Raw genomic sequence first — 17,094 nt, 5'->3', positions numbered from 1 at the left:
CTGAGTTATAAAGGAGAAAAAAAACAACCTTTGAAACCTGATGAGCTAGACAAAAAAAATAGAGCAAGAAATGCCATTAAATTAGTGAACTTAAAATATGAGAACTATAAACTGTGTGTTGAAAGTCCACTGAATAAGGATTTATTCAGTGTTACAACCAACACACATGTCTAGCATATGACCAGATCCAGTGGTTCCTTACACTTGTGGTTCCTGACCAAGGGTAAAAAGAAGCCAGTACTGTGCTACTGTTCATTGCACTACCGCTGCAGGTGTGCCTTTGAGCAGTGCTCAGACAAGCTCTCTCTCTCTCCAGAACAAGTGGTTAAGCCGCAGCCCGATGCTGCAGAGGAGAGTGTACCACTCCATGGCCGCTGTCCAGAGGAAGCTGTACGTGTTAGGTGGGAACGACCTCGACTACAACAACGATCGGATCCTGGTCCGTCACATCGACTCCTACAGCATAGACGCCGACCAGTGGACCCGTTGCAGCTTCAACATGCTCACAGGTGAGCATTGTACAAAAGGGGAACTGAATACTGTTGAACTGAAACATCTTTTTCCCTTTAGACGCGTTTACTCTGTGGAACTCTGTGACTTTGCAGCTCACAGGTGAGCATTGTACAAAAGGGGAACTGAATACTGTTGAACTGAAACATCTTTTGCTTTTAGATGCCTTTAGTCTGTGGAACTCTGTGACTTTGTGACAAGTGCTTCCAATTTAGGGATCACTGTTAGCCAAGAAGACACTTTTCATTACAGTTCAGCATTCAGTGGTCTACAAAGCATTTGTTTTCATACAGCGTACATTAAATTTTGAAGAAGTTGCAGATAAATTTCATTTAATAAAGCAGTCAAAAATAATTTGTCATAGTTGTTACTAGTACTGTTATCTAATTCTCCAAAAGCTTTCTAATTCTCCAGAAGTTTTCCTGTGGTATTGGTTTAGCTCCCTGTGTGAGTGTGCATGAGACTGATGTGTCTTTACCATGTAGCATTGTTTTGTAGTGGTTTCTGCTGGCATTATAGGGCAAAGCTTTCACTGAAATCTGTTAACTTTTTCTTATTTCTAAACAGTATCTTCTTAATAAATTACCCAAAAAGATGTGTCTTTGTTGGAATTCCATCAAGTCAGAAATTAATTGAGTGCTTAGTTAACTACAGGATGTGTAAAGTTGTTCTTGACTTATTAGGAAGAACTGTTACAGGTAGAACTTGCAAAACACTGCAGCTCACTGTCCCTGCCACCCAGCCCACCAAAGTTCACTGGCACCTGATACAATTCCCAGATGTAGTATCTCCTTGAATCCCAAGGAGAAACATAGAATCATAGAATGGTTTGGGTTGGAAGGCACCTTAAAGATCATCCAGATCCCAACCCCTGCCATGGGGAAGGGACACCTCCCACTAGACCCATGTTGGTTAAAGCCCCATCCAACCTTGAGCACTTCCTGGGACTGGGCATCCACAACTTCTCTGGGCAGCCTCACCACCCTCATAGTAAAGACTTTCATCCTAATATCTAATCTAAATCTACTCCCTTCCAGCTTGAAGGCAATCCCCCTTGTCCTGTCACTACACTGCCTTTTAAAAAGCCCCTCTCCAGCTTTTTGGTAGGCTCTCTGTAGTGGAAGGCCGCAGTTAGGTCACGCTGAAGTGTTCTCTTCTTTAGACTGAACAGACCCCAATCCTATCAGCCTTTCATCCTAGGATACATGCTCCCTCTCTCTAAATTAACTTGGTGGCCTCCTCTGGACTTGATCCAACAGGTCAGTATCCTTCCTGTAGTGAGGTCCCCAGAGCTGGGAATAGCACTCCAGGTGGGGTCTCACCAGAGTGGAGCAGAGGGACAGAATCACCTCCCTGAACCTGCTGGCCCCACTTCCAGACAGGCATGTGACACATTTTTAGAGAAGCACCAACAGTAGGGTTGCTTGATTTCCAAGTCAGGCCATCAGAGTACTTGATGGACACTAGGGAGAGAGGCATAGATTAAAAAGGAATTGCACATAGTCAAACAGAACTAATTTTAGATGTGTCTTTTGCTCACTAGTTAATTATTTTATTGTATGGAGGAACTGACAGCCTTTGATAAGGATGTCATCTGAATTGTAACTGCAAAACCCTGGCACTGCAGGTGTCCTCTCATTCTGGACCTGACCCTGTCCCACCGAATGCTGTGAGGCAATTTCCTCTCTCCACTGCCTCCAGGTTGTTTCCACAACCTGTGCCTTAAGAAGCTACCTAAGCCTTTCTTTCTGTCAGTACAACTGGCAGTAAATGTTCCTGGTGAACTGTGTAGTGCAGATTTTTTTTTAGGTTGTATTCTTCCTTCAAGTCTCCCAACAAGTTTGGAAGTTTTTTTCTATGCGGATGAACTTGCACAGCAGCTCCTGTGATTTTTCACCATACTTTTACCTGGAGGAGGAGCAGGGCTGAACAGCTGTGGGCAGCACAGGAGGGACACTCGGTGGGGACCGTGTCTGTCACCTGTGGCACACGCGAGGAGGGAGCGGATGGTCCCCTGCACAGCCACATTAATGCTCATCTGGGCAGCACCAGGCAGGGCTCCTGCAGAGAGCAAGGAACTGCCCCCACGCCTCACCTCCACTCCCACACGTTGGGAATTCTGAAACCGTCAACTCACTGCCAGGAGTGTTTGCATCCCGTTAGAGAACTCCAGCATTCAGTGTTAAAAGGGTTAATTAAACACTGAAAGTGGTTTCTATTTCCTACTTTGCTTTAGGTCAAAATGAGTCTGGAGTTGCTGTCCACAACGGTAGAATATATTTAGTTGGTGGCTATTCGATTTGGACAAATGAGCCTTTGGCATGTATCCAGGTGAGCGATTTAGTTTTCTTTTAAAGTCTTTTCCAATAATCTTGCAAGTATAAGTTTTGCACAGTTGTTATTAAAAAAGGAAAATACATGTGAAGAGGAGAGATTAAGGATATTTCTTATGCAGCCACTGAACCTGCATAAACAGAGAGGAAATAGAACCAAACTGTAGAAATTAAAAGCATTTCCAGATGAGCCAATAGATGCAATTCCTCTAAGATATTCCAGTAAACCACGGTTGAATTGTCTTTCCTTTGGCAAAGTTTGGATAAAATAATGTGTATATATTCACCAGCTACACAATCAAGTTCAAAATTAAAAAGGTTGCAGAAATGGATGATGGGGCTAAAATTTTTCAGCCCATATTGGGATTTTTCTTTTATTTCCAAGTTGTGTTTCTGAAGGGCAGCCGGAGTTAATGAGTTGTTCATTGACCAAGTGCAGTCAGCCTGCTACCTGCCCTTCTGCTTACTGCTTTAAATCTTCAGTGGAAGTTTTTTGATCCCTGCCCCAGGCAATAGGTTGTCCAACAAACTCTTCTGCTCTCCCATCTTTTATAAAAGTAGCTCACCCGCAGATCCATGGCTTTCAGGTATTTTGGTACAGAAATTAGGAATTCTTATCTTTCTGCATGTTTCTGAGTGAAGCAGTTCAGCATCACAGCCACTGCTTTGTCACCAGCTGGGCAGTTAAAGGCAGAAACTCCTGTTTATATCTCAGTTTCTGCACTTTTGCTGATAAAACAACATTTTTATTAGCTTCCAACTTTTTGGATTTTAGTATTTCATCTCCAGACTGTCCCATAAGACTAGAAGTTAGGCTTAGCATAAGAAGGGAGTATATTAGGTTGCCAAGATGCTGGTCTTATGTTGAACACTTAGTAGCATGAATTTGTAAAGAGTAAGATAACACAAGATAAACAGTTAAAAACATGTTCTGGTCACTAGTATAATTGTGTTTTAGCAAGTTGTTGGATACCACACCAAAAAATTTATTGGAAAAAGTAATTCAGGCTGGCTTGGATACAGCTGACATGTGATGCTTTGATGGAGTAATAGCACCGTATAGAGGTAGCAGCTGTGCTCCACCAGTGGGCTCGTTTATAATCAACAGGTACTCTGCAGTATTGCACCTGGGTTTTAATACGGCTTAGTGACAAGCAGAAATAATCCTGGGATCTTGCTTTCTTAAATGGACATTTGTCCACATCCCCAGACTGGTCGTGAACTGGCAGCCTGCCTGACACAATCCCCACATAAAAGGGAAAAGAAATATAATGAGTGATTTGGCAGAGCTGTGCACACTGTCCCTCCTCAGCTGTTGGCAGTGTGCCTGGCTTTAACTAGCAAAACTAGCCCTTTTATCTTCCAATTGAGGAAAACTGAGGTTGCTCTCTCCTTTGGAAGGAAAAAAAATCCATTTTTTTCTTTAAATTTCTTTACTTAATTTAAGTCAGTTATTTATTTGGCATTCCCATCTTCCATAGAGCTTCTGTACCCCCTAAATACCTTGGAGCTGACAAACGATTTGTGCTGTGTGCTAACAAGAGCCCTTCTACTCTGCAGAGTAACCCACTTGCATGGCTTCACATTCTCCTGCCAGGAAGCAGGATCCAGTGTCATTGTTTGCTCCTGAGTGCCGGAGCACTCAGGTTTTCGGTTGGGTGATGAGAACAGCAAATGGATTACCAGATCCGTAAATAATCTAAAAATTATCTTAAGCTACCTTTTGCACTGGGATTAATAGTAAATACATGAGGTGGGCACCAGCAAATTTGTTTCAGCTTTCTTCTGTGATCCCAAAAACATTTTGTATGCTTTGCCATGCAGGTGCTGGATGTTAGCAAGGAGGGGAAGGAAGAGGTATTCTATGGGCCTACGCTCCCCTTTGCTTCCAATGGAATAGCAGCCTGCTTTCTTCCAGCTCCTTATTTCACATGCCCCAACCTTCAGACTCTGCAAGTGCCTCACCACAGGATCGGCACGATGTGACACATTCCTCGCGCTTCACGGAATTGGAAGTGGAGGAGGAAAACATCAAACCCTGTGTATAGAAGGGTTTCTCTGGGTCAGTGAGAAGAATCAATCCACTTGGGCTGCTGCTTTGCCATCACACATTTGTCTTAAAGTCAGATCACAGCAGGCAGGCAGGAAGTTCCAAAACCTGCGTGCGGTTTCTCGCCTTGGCCTCAGGCGCAGCAGCAGACGCGTGAGCGCGTTGTGCATTTCTGCGGTGACCACTTGCTACGTGTCCTCTTCATTTCCTTATGCAACTTCATCAGGCATTGTGGATGCTCTCAGCTCTTCCTGGGCCGCTGCTCTTTGGAGTCTGCACATTCTGTTGCTCACCAATGACGCTTTCAAAGACAATAAAAAAGCTCTGTTTATGTTGACAAACATGATATAATACTGTGCTAATTATGCAACTTACTCAATACCTTTGGCAAAAAGAATAACAAATGTGTTGACTTCCAATTTCGAACTCCATCGTTTACAGTTTCTCATTTAATAATACTTCATTTGAAATTTAAATACTTCAAAACAGATTAAAACAAAAATAAAAAAACAAGCCCTATAGGATGAGGAACAGATAAAAATTGTCTCAGCTGAAAGGCAAAGAAAATGAAGCCTCACGGTTAAACTCAAGTCTGAACTGAATGTGTTTGTCTGACAATCTAAAGATTGTTTAGGATGTCATTTACCAAGGTCTACTACCAAATAAATGTTACCTTCTGTCATATGATCAATTCTTCCTGACAGCTGCAGTCTTCTAATGGTGGAGATCAGCCTCTTTACTGTATAATTAAAATGTGCCATTTACTTAATATTTTTAATATCCAGTTTGCAAGGGGTCACCACATTTACAATTATCAATGAACAGTCTCATTTTGTCCAACATATGGTCCCACAAATCACTGGCCTCCAGAGGCTAAACAGGTGTAGAACAATGTCAATATTTATTTATTTATTCTTTCAGTTTATATAGCGTGTCTCCATTCCACTCTCTAGGCATATGCCAGCTCACAGCAAATACTCTAACCCAGTATATTTTGGCTTTGCTTGGCTCCTGCAGTCCTTGTCTCTTATCTCTGTGTTTTATTTACATATTGAACAAAAATGTCAATGTTTGTAAATATTAACCAAGCATGTAATTAAATCTTACTCTATTTCTGATTTATGGATACTCTGCACTTCTCTGCCTCACCTACTGATCAGCTCCCTGCCACTGTGCTGCTTGAGCAGACCTGTCAAATTCCTGCTGATGCTCCTGCTAATGCCACATGTGGAATGTGCTGCAGCAGTAGCCTGTGCCTGCTGGACAGGAACAGGTTTGACTTTGTCCAGTGAGCAGTGCTTTCTAACCAAAACTATCTTTTAAGGGTCTGATTACAGGGAGGTAACTTTATTATAATTTCTGTCTCCTGCTGGGCAGTGTACTGCTGGAACATCAGTACACTGATGTTCCTTTCCTTTTCCGTACTTTTCAGACTAGAATGTTTTATGGTTGGGTTTTTGTTGCTTTTGTTGGGGTTTTTTTGGTTGGTTTTTTGTGTTTTGTTTTTTTTTTTTTTTGCTGAGCTTCCTCACTTTCCCTGCCTCGAGCAGAGCTGCGGCTGCACAGTCTTTGCCTGGCACGCTGGCTCGAGTTGCTGACAGCATCTCCCTCTGTGCAAAAAGCACACCTATATCTAGGCAGGACTTTTCTCTATGCTGCGTGGGAGCTGGGTAGGCTGTACATCAAGACACATTTTAATTTCTTGGTTTAATTTGTTTCATCTCCTGGAAATCTGCATGCAAGGGACAGCTCTCTGAACAGTCCAGTTACAGAAATTGTTTTCCTTTGTGGGTTGCAGGGCCCAAGCCAGGCAAGTAGACAAACTTAGGTGTGGCTTTCAGGGACAAAAACGGAGTACATGTCTCATTTTCAAGAGAAGGATGGCTAAAATAATCAAAACCTGTGTGCAGGGGCTTTGAGTTTCATCCTGGAGGTACCCCACCAGGTGAGTGATCTGCTTTTGTTTTGGGGGCAGAACCAACACTTCCTGTTTGTAAAGCCCAGGGCACTTCTGGACAATTGTGCAAAGTGTGTTTTCTATGTCTCAGCTTAGTTTGGAGACTTTTATTCTTAAGTGTCATAGCTTACCACAGCTGTAGCTATGGAATAATTTCTAAACTGCTGCTTCTGGAGAGCAGGGGGAGGGATTAGGATGGATCAGGATGACTGCTGAGCAGTGGCAGAAAGGGGCAGTAGTGGCCTGGGTATGAGAAGCAGAGGGGAGCAGCTTCCTTATGCAAAGCAGCATGTGCCTCTTGGTTCAAGGTCTGAAAGGCAAGAAAGTTGTTTGTCATGTTTGTTCTGCCCTTTAGACACTTCTGCTGCTCTGGTTGTTGTCACCAATTGTCTGCACTGTGAATGGCAGTTTTAAACAGCTGTGCAATTGCATTATATTGGTTAGGGGTACCTCTGCCACAGAGCCTCAGGACAACACATATGCTCCTATTAGTGTCAGGATCCTGCTCTGGCTCTTAATCATCAGGCTCCACTGATTACAGAGGTCTTTCACAGCAACCTTAGTCATTTAGGCTTTTGTGTCACACTTTCCTATCTGGGTCTTTCTGCTTTTGTTACAGGACAGATGGAGGGTGCTTTGCTGCACCTGAAGTCAGAAAATGCCTCATAGCTCTTGCCAGGTGAGCAAAACCCAGTTAATTACTATCAGGTAAGAAAAGGGAGGAGTGTGGATGCAAAGAGCAGGCAGAGAGCACCCTGTTGTGGCTGAGGGGTCTCAGCTGGAAGGAGCAAAGATGGGGGAGAGTAATGCTGGCTTCACCTGCCACCTGCAGCTGTGCAGGACTCCTGCAAAGGCTGCCTGGGGAGCTGGAGTTTCTGACAAATCATGGCCTCGCTCTGCCATCCTTCCATTGAATGTCTCTGACTTCTAAAACTGCCATGGTTGCAGAATCCTGTGCATGACCTCCTGATCCACCTGTGATGTTCTAAATTTGTACTGTTTCGGGCAGACGTACAACTCCGAACCCAACCTTCGTCCCTGCCCAGCCAATTGGCTTTGGTACTCTGGCACAGTTTAGCTCAGTTTTTCCACACAGCCTTAAAGCTGTCCAGAACAAGAATTATTATTTCCATGCTTGCTGGTTCTTTTGCCACAGTCTGATCATCACAGTGGGAGAGCAGATGCCAGCACAAGGCATCTATCCAGCTAGGAGTGCACAAGGTAAGGGGCCAAGTTGCAACCAGTGAGAACTCACTACTTCTTCAGAGAAAGAGGTGTTCTTACCAGTGAATAATGCAGCAGTCACTGACTGTCCTGTTTGGAAGAGAGTGCAGTTCTATGCCCTGAATACCTTAGATTTACACATTAAGGCTATTTATATCTGCAGCTAAAACTTTTGGGCCATAGGATCTTGAAGAGCTGTACTGAAGAGCTGTTCTCTGATCTTTTTCAGGCCACACCCACAAAGAATAATATTCCATCCTTTATATAGCTTTAATTAAAGTATATATATACTTCACAAGCATCAGCAGCACCATAAATATATATACTTCACAAGCAGCAGCAGCACCAACAGCCTCTTCTGCCACTTTGGTGTCTTTTGAGCATTTCACACCCAAGTGCTGACTAAAGGAACACTCACACTCGATAAGCCAGTGTGCAGCAGTTCTTCTTCTGTAGAGTAATGTTCTTTTAATCCCTTCTAGTTGTGGCTTACGATTTTATTTTCTTCTTAGTTTAGCAGCTTTTGAGCCAAGTTCCTGGCTTTCAGAAGAGCTGAAACTTCTGTAACAATTTTTCATCTAAATTTTGCCTTCCCCAGTTACCCTCCCCCAAACCTGTACAGACATTTAGTACATCAGTTGCAGAATCGTGGAGAAACAGATAATTGAATATTCACACATGCAGAAACAACCCAGGCAGAATGTGGAACAATGTGGAAACAGGCGCGAAAAGAGGCGGCATCTGTTTATTGAGAATTAAAATGTAGAATAAATTAAGAGGGCAAGGTTGAAACACTTCATCTGCAGACAAGAGTTTGTAGGGGAGGAAAACTGCAGGAAGTTTATCACATAGACTGTGTATAAAGGACTTACACTGTTCTATTTTTGCAAAATGAAGGGGGTTTTCCCCCTCCAAGGACACGTTATAAAGGGATAAATTGTCCACATAAAGAATGGTTTTCCAATAGAGATGATTATATATAACAGTTTCACAGTAATGCCAGAATTGAAATGCTAAAAACGTTAATGTTGCAATACTTCAAGTACTGAAGAACAGAATAAGTATTTTTAGCAATACCCTCAATTCATGTAAGCAAATGCTGTGCTAATTTTTCCACTGGTGCCTAGGCAGGTCATGCTGAGCCTTTCCAAAACAAATAATGAATTTACAAATTTGCATTTTTAATGCCTGTTTTGGTGTCATTCTGCAAGGAGAAGGGTAGAGCCAAGACAGTGTTTGATGGACTGACAAATGCAGTGAATTTGGTTGCAATGTGGAATTACTCTGCTGGCATTTCCAAAGGCCTGTAAAGATACCACATCAATGAATAGAGGATCTGAGCTTTTGCTTTTTTTTGTTGTTGTTTTTCTGTACATACCTTTGCACTTTGTACATTAGGCTTGCAAAAGGTTTACCACTTTAAAGCTGCTCAAGTAGACAAAAGCCATATCCTAGTCATTCATCATAAAACAAGCTTAATTATGCTGGGACACATTGACAGTGCATCAGATTTTTAATCTTCAACATAATTTTATAACCATTGCTAACAGATGGGCTGATTACACTGAATTTGGATTTTAAGTAATAGTTAAAAATTCTAAAATATGATTAAACTGGAAATACCAATTGCATACCTAATTTTTAAAAAGCTTCTGAAAGAAGGAAAACCAGAGTGCAGTAAAACTCCCTTTTTTGTTTCCTGAGGGAACTATATTGCATTTAAGTGTAGAGTGATCAAAGTTCCTTAGATGACCAAGCAATTTATGCTATTGGCAGCTCCTCTTCTGTCCAATTACAACAGATAGGCCAGGACCTTATTCTTTCCACAGGTCTGCTGCTCTATTCCAGCATAAAAGATGTGAATTTTTCTATTTCAGAACCTCTTTTTTATCAAAACACGTACCCTCCCCCCTCCCCTTTTTTCCCCCATTCAAAATGAAAGCAAAGAGTAATTAAAATTAGGATGTTTCTGCTCTTCAATAACAATAACAAATGTAAAATTCTTATGAAACGGAGGGACAGCTTTGTGGGACTAAAGAAAGTCATGTGAATTCTGAACAGAAGGTATTTTATTTCATGTTATCTTGTTAAGGTTACTAAAGGAAAGATAAGCCAGTCTTCCCTCTGCCTGCCATTGTTCATCATGTGCTGGACATGTGTTTCGCATCACAAGGGTGATAATGGGTCAGAGGTGATTGGTATCCTGAATTCTGGAATAGGGGAAATGTAAAGATTAAATACTGTCTATTTAGATCTTCAATTCTGTGCATTGCAGAAAAAAAGGGTGCTTAGTATATATACACACACATCACAAAAATGTGTGTTGTGATAGTTAAACCATCACACCACATCTTCTTATATCCTGGAAACTGTCCTCTGGCCAAGGAAATGAGTGTGGAAAATTCTGGCAAGGCTCATGATGGCTCATTTTCAGCCAGGTCTCCCATTAGCAGTATTAGCATTTCCAAATGAAAGGACATTCTGGTCACAGACTGAGGGCATGAAAAAGCATACAGAAATTCAAAATTTTGTTAAAACTCCACTGACAAACAGTGACTCTATAGTTATGAGTAATTAATTAGATGTCTGCTAGTTTTGGCTGGGGTGGAGTCAATTTTCTTCACTCACTTTCTTTGTCATAGAGATGTTTTTGTTATTGCTGAGCAGGGCTTACAGAGCCAAGGCCTTTTCTGCTTCCCATACTGCCATGCTGGGGAGGGGCTGGGGGTGTTTGGGAGGCTGGGAGGAGACACTGCTGGGACAGGTGGCCCAAAGTGACCAAAGGGCCATTCCAGAGCATGTGACATCATGCTCAGTACATAAAGTGGGGGAAGAAGGAATACACATTTGGAGTGATGGTGTTCATCTTCCCATGTTATGTGCTACACTGTTACGTGTCATGGGGCCCTGCTGTCCTGGAGATGGCTTGGCTGCTGGCTGGGGTTAAACCCATCACAACATTCAAAATAGCTTAATACCATAAATTTTTCATCATATAGATGGGTTTGAATGATTAAATTTCTCTGAGTTAAGTACTCTTTTTATTTTCGGGACTTTTCAACATCTGTTGCAGAATTTACAGCTGCAGGAAATGTTGATCCATGCAGCAGTGGTACTTTTAAACAATGTACTGAGAGACACCATCTCTAAGTAAAACACCCCTGCAATGAGTAGCAATCTTCAAATGAGTGAGGTTGCTTAGAACCTCATCTTACCTGACCTTTAATGGTTCCAGGAACAGTGTCTACCAGGTCTCTGAGAAACCTGTCCCAGTGTTTCACCATCCCCATAATAAAAAAAAATAAAATTCTTTCATATATCTAGTTTGAATCTACCCTTTTTAAAATCAAACTTTTCAGTGTAAAATACTATAGAAAGGTTCAATTTAAATAATGTTTATTGCCTTAAGCAGCCTCTATACAGACAGCATCTAATAAGATATATATTTTTTTTTTAAGCTTTTAGGTTTTTCTATATTTTAGTTAAAACCAGCATTTTCTTTGTCCCTCCTGACTGGTTTTGGACTGCTGTTTGGTGTATGCTTGGTAGGTCAGCATAAACTAGCACTCTCCAAGTGTTCCTCTCACTAATACTATTGGAACTATCAGTCACATCTGCAAATGCCCATACCACTCATCAGATCCCCCATTTGGCACTGGTTGATGACTGTGATGCAAAATGTCTTGTTTCTGTTTGCATTAACTTTGTGACAAAGAAGAATGATAGTTTCCAAAGTGTTTAAATTAGTTTCTCACGTGCCAGGAGCTGCTATGCTTTTACATAAAGTCCTGTTGCTTTTTCAGAAACTTCCAGCCACCACAGATAGTATTAAATATGTCTTTAATAACCTACTAAACACATCATTAAGTGCTTCATTGTAATATCTGTTCTATCCTTTAAAATCACAGTTTTTACTTTCAGGAAGTAATACTACAGTCAGACATCTGTTCTGGGATCTACTGTGTGGTAGGACTCAAATTTCAAAAGGCATCTCAATTAATTTCTCTTGGAGAGGGGTGTTTTTAATTTTTTTCAAAAAAGCTTTTCAGAAGCAGAATCCTCCTGGGATGAATAAAACTCTCAGGTACATAAGCTTACAAGAAGCTACAATGCAAGTTCAATAAGTTACTTTCATAATGAAAAGAACCTCCATGTTCTGCACTATTAAGTAGCCTAAAGAGGCTTTTAGTTACTGCATTATCTGAAGTACTGATAGCCGATTTAGGCAAGAAGATTATCTAGTTCAACTTGATAAGATTACTGTAACGAAAGAGAGGCTGCTCTGAACAAGATTTTAGGGATTTTTGTGGTGCTATTAGACATAAAAATAATTTTTCCTTCCCGTTAACATTGTAAAATTAAAATGTGAGTAACTTTAAAAGTAGGAGCCTGCTCACTGGTGTTGCCGTTAATGGCAAACCCACTCCAAAGTCCAGTAAGTAGTTTCAGAAAGCTTCAGATTATTGAGAGAAGTGAAAAGTGTAGATACCATAGCCATTAATGAAAGTTTCCTGAGCACTTTAGGGAAAAAAAATGTAGAAAAAGTTGCAGAGCTAGATCCACCCAGGAAAGACCCATAACACAGCAAAAGATTTGAAAGATCCAACTTTCCCAGCAAACAGGAATAATTACTAGCCTATTATCAAATGAAGAGTTTTTAAATTACAAGTTTGTCCTCTCTTCTTTTTCCCCTCTCACCTTTCACACCTAGTAAAAGTGGATAACTAATAATGTCATGACTAATTAAAAGACCATTGGGACCCCCGGAAAATACAGATCAATTTTAAGAACATAGCATTGAAAAGGAAGGGAACAGGAAATCTAAACCTGCCTTTTCTTATATTACCCACAAAGAAAACAGAGAGGTTTTACAATGGAACATGAAATATTGAAATGTTTTAATACAGGTGGAAGTTAAAGACAGCTATATACATTCTGTGCAACATAAACAAACATATTAAAAAATACTCTCTCTTAACACAAGTTTTATCACATTGGTGAAACCCCTGGTGAATGCACTGCATTCAACAAGTTGAGTACTAGAGAGCACATGTTCTTCCCATTCTACTAAAATAATAAATTAGAAATTACAACATTATGATTTTCATAAGAACAAACTGAATAAGCTTTTCAAATGTACACTATTAAGAGGGACAGGTCTCATTCAATGTGAACCTGGTTGTGAAATTCTTTGAAATCTGGTCTTGTGTGTTGCAATACAGGCTCTGTTCAGACAGACATTTGAATCTGTAATAAATTAGCTTTCAATCTTTCTACTCATCAGGATATTGAGTCAATCTTCAAATGCATGACAGTAATAAAATACCAAAGTTTTTTTTTTTTAATTTGTACATAAATTGGGGAAAAAACAATGACAAAAATTGATACATGTATTTCCATTGTACAGATAAAGAACTTGTCTCGTGTGTCGTAGTCTGTAGTTTTAGGTACCAACAATGTCATAACGTCCAAGAGGAAAGGATTAATCACCAGTACATTACTGATCTGTCTCATTTTCCAGGTTTTGTATCTCATTTTGTCCAGCCTCTGCAAGGTGAGATAAGAGTCTCTTATAGGCTTCTCTGTTGGGGGAAAAAAACCAAAACATATAACATGTTATTTTAATAATCTCACACATTCTAGGAGTTAAAGTGTGTAATTCCCAAACACATTTAGATATTGAGATATTAAAACATTTTAACTTCCCCCCACCTATTCATCTGCTTTTTTGCTGTGACTCTTTAGCATGGCCAGATGAGAGGAAGAATAGGGACTGCACTGTTTACAGCTAGAAGTGTAGTGGAGCAGCTTAGAAGCCTACTTGTTTAATAAACTGCTGTGAAATACAAGTTCCTTATTTAAAAATGTGGAGTTTCCAAGGCCTAGATGATATTAGCATTCAGACTTGATGATGTTTGCTCTCTCATTCCTGCCTAAGCAATCCTTGTGACTCTCACCACAGCACAGTGATGTGAGACCCTCACACTTGGGTGCAGCCCAAGCACTGAACCAGATTCAGACCACCATCCTCAACCAAGGACAATGACTGTTTTAAAAGAAACCTGGAATTCAGAAGGGAATTGTCACTCAAGTGGATTTTCCAGAAGAGTGCATATGTGTTGGTGACACTTTTCACCTTAAGTTCATTCTAATACTCTCCAACCAAAACAATGTAATTATTGTTAAAGTACTGCCTCTGACATTTAGGTCTTTTCTAATTATCTATTTTGTCATGAAATATTAACTTGAGCAAACAAAACTGCAGTTTTCATATTAGTTCCTTGCAATTACAACACTGGACATCACCACTATAACCATTTAATGCAACTTCTGAACCTTCTTTTACAGATATGGATTTGCACTTTAATGTCTACAGTAATTGCACTGAATATGTTAATATCATGTTATTTAGAGTCTAGGACCAAAGACAGAAAAATCAGGTGTTCTTGAAGAGAGAAAATAGTGTTTTTACAATAAAATGCTCATGGATCACCTTAGGCTGCTGGGTAATGGAGCACATTCTAAATACAAATTACTAATAGAAAACATCGGCAACAGATTAGATAACACATATGGTTTAAGTGATGAGCATAAAGAAAATGTAGCTCTTCAGTAATCTCCAAACATGTATTTCAGGAAGCTCGAACAACCTGCATGCTTTCAGCATTTTGTAGATAATGGGATGAATGTTGCAATATTAACAGTATTTAACAAAAGAAAAAGAAGCAGAAATTTTAGCTATGAAACACATTATCAAAGAATGAAAAGCAGGTCATGTGAAAATCCTTCATATAATGGTAAATCAGGCTGATCCTGGGCAAATTCTCTTAAATAAAAGCAAATGAAGTTGTTGGTAGTGGATAGTAAAAAGTGAGTAATGTAATTACAAATGAATTAAATACATTTTTCATTAAATTATAGATGACTACCCTGTGAGTACCCTTCATTGCCTCACGAGTTATTTTTGCACAACTCTTGTCTTTTGGATTTCTTATAGCCCAGGCCCTGCCGACACACAGCTCAAAAGTTCCCCAGTGTGAGGCATGAGTGGATTCTCCCCTTTGAGTAGTCCCAGGATTCCCTACCCAGACCACAGGAGAGTCATGGGCAGCCTGCCAGTGAGCAGCACTAACAGGAGGAGCCCTTTTGGCTCAGGTGCCACATGAGGCAGAGCTTCCTGGAGTTTTGTAGCAGTACTTGCATAGATGCTGAAAGGTCAGTTCTGCATCTGCACCCAGACACCACCATCCCTGCAGAGCTGCTCCCCTCCTGTGCCATTTTCTCCTAAGGCCAGATGGATTCACATGTCAAATATTTCTGTCCTGAGTTCTTGGGGGGCAAACAGAGGAAGCATGAGCCTGCTGTGCCTATTGGAGCCAACCTATCCTGGACACCCACAACTCTTCTAAGTTTAGATTATTAGACAGCTCTTGATATTAAGTTGGGGTATTTATTTTCCAAGCATCTCAGGCCATACTTGATTACAGTATAATTTCACAGATGACCCATAAAGTCCTCTAAAACAGGGACTAACAGGAAAATTCTTTGGGTAAGGCATTCCTAATTCTGTCTTGCAACATACATTGTAGAGACAACCTGGCTTCACAAAAATTCTACTCTGGTCTGTGGATCCTAGTATCAAAACATCTCTGGAAATATTTAGCAAATATAGATGGCTTAAAACTATGAAAGGCTTGAGTTAAAGGAGATTTCTGGCTGAAAACACTTAAAAATCACTCATTTTTGAGTGTCTGTGCTGCTGTCTTAACACTGCCTTCTTTCAACAGAATAAACCTCTCTTATTCATTGCAAAAAATAATATTAAATGAAAATCAAACCTCTGTGCAGCATTTCTTCCAAGGCCTTGTTTGTGCTCGGAATCCTTCAGAGACTGTGTGATTGTGGGAATCAGGCTGGTAACTAAAGTCTGATCCAAGACTGCCACTGTTTCCAGGATGCTGAAAACCCGGTGATCATAGACAGCAGTGTAGTCCTGGATAAACTGCCTGAGGGGGAATACAGGGGCATTTAATGCAGGGTCAAAACTAGATGCAGAGAACATACCAACAACAACTGTAGAGTCTAATCAGAACAAACAGTCTGGCTGCATAGCAATTTTCATATTCTAACACTGGAATACTCTACCTGGAAAACTTTCTCTAAACAAAGGGTGGTTTTGAACCCTAATGCTAAAAATTCCACACATTTATTTTCAAGTAATATGTCAGATTCTGCTGCTGTTTCACCAGGACTGCCTTGTTCATAATGTGTGTGAATGCAAAACTAAACCATATATTTCTTATTTAATAAATACTAATAATAATAAAAAGACTAACAAAACAAGAGTTTTGATTCAAATTTGCAGAACAATGTTGGCATTTCTTAAAAAGCTCCCCTGGATCTTAAATAGGGCAGATAATTAGATGGAAGCACATCCATTTGCCATCCTGAGGACCTGAAGGCTCACAGATTACATGCTTAGCACCCTAAGGATGACACATCCAATGAAATTGATGTATCACATATAGACTGGCATTCCCACAAACATCCATTCTTTTTTCAGTGAGTCTCTCTCAAGGCTTTCACCTAGAACTAGCCCAATACAGCAGCAGTGCTTAAGCTTTGCAGAATGTCTTTTGAGTGCCAGGTCATGCAGCTCTTCTACTGCAGCCATGCAAGATAGAGGATTCATTTTGCAGAGCTATGAAATAAGGATAATTTACATTATAATAATCTATTATATTGTCACAAAAATCAAATAAAAAAAAGCTAAGCTTGTTATATGAATATTAGCTGCACTTCAGATTAGGCACACACATCTTTCACAGCACCATCAGCATTCCCAAGGAGTTTTTCCAAGGAGTTTTTCCCATCTCAGGAAAAACTATATGCCTATCAAAATAGTGCCTCATTCATGAGGAAGCAGGTATGCCTGTCATTTCTGTTTTTCTGCTCTGGCTTTTTGGCAAAGCTCAATTCAAATCCAGTGCCAAAAGTACCATTACTAAAATACCATAAAC

The 17,094-nt window shown here is 40.4% G+C and overlaps 2 protein-coding genes across 10 annotated transcripts in view; one reads left to right on the top strand and one right to left on the bottom strand.

Annotated features, from left to right (window-relative positions):
* The window catches only part of KLHL32 (kelch like family member 32), a 124,326-nt gene extending 117,533 nt beyond the window's left edge, over nt 1-6,793 (top strand). For 8 of the 9 annotated variants that reach the window (XR_005629735.1, XR_005629732.1, XR_005629734.1 and 5 more), the window contains 4 exons: nt 317-509; nt 2,747-2,841; nt 4,668-5,774; nt 6,692-6,793. Coding sequence is in view for 1 of the 9 variants with exons in the window: in XM_039728647.1 (XP_039584581.1) it covers nt 317-509; nt 2,747-2,841; nt 4,668-4,829 (450 nt within the window). In the remaining 8 variants the exon portion in view is untranslated. Of the gene's footprint in view, nt 1-316; nt 510-2,746; nt 2,842-4,667; nt 6,277-6,691 lie in introns of those variants that run through there. The other variant, XM_039728647.1, reaches the window with a different exon arrangement.
* Nucleotides 6,794-13,096: 6,303 nt separating this feature from the next.
* MMS22L (MMS22 like, DNA repair protein) overlaps nt 13,097-17,094 on the bottom strand; it is an 89,981-nt gene continuing 85,983 nt past the window's right edge. Inside the window, exons 24-25 of the mRNA XM_039728627.1 lie at nt 15,913-16,080; nt 13,097-13,656 (exon numbers count right to left, since the gene is read on the bottom strand). Coding sequence (XP_039584561.1) covers nt 13,572-13,656; nt 15,913-16,080 — 253 coding nt within the window. The 3' untranslated portion in view covers nt 13,097-13,571. The remainder of the gene's footprint in view (nt 13,657-15,912; nt 16,081-17,094) is intronic.

The sequence above is a fragment of the Passer montanus genome, unplaced genomic scaffold (genome assembly GCF_014805655.1).
Source record: "Passer montanus isolate IOZ18808 unplaced genomic scaffold, ASM1480565v1 scaffold11, whole genome shotgun sequence".
Lineage (NCBI taxonomy): Eukaryota > Metazoa > Chordata > Aves > Passeriformes > Passeridae > Passer > Passer montanus.
The sequence above is the reverse complement of the archived record's forward strand: the minus strand, read 5'-3'. Positions and strand labels throughout refer to the sequence as shown.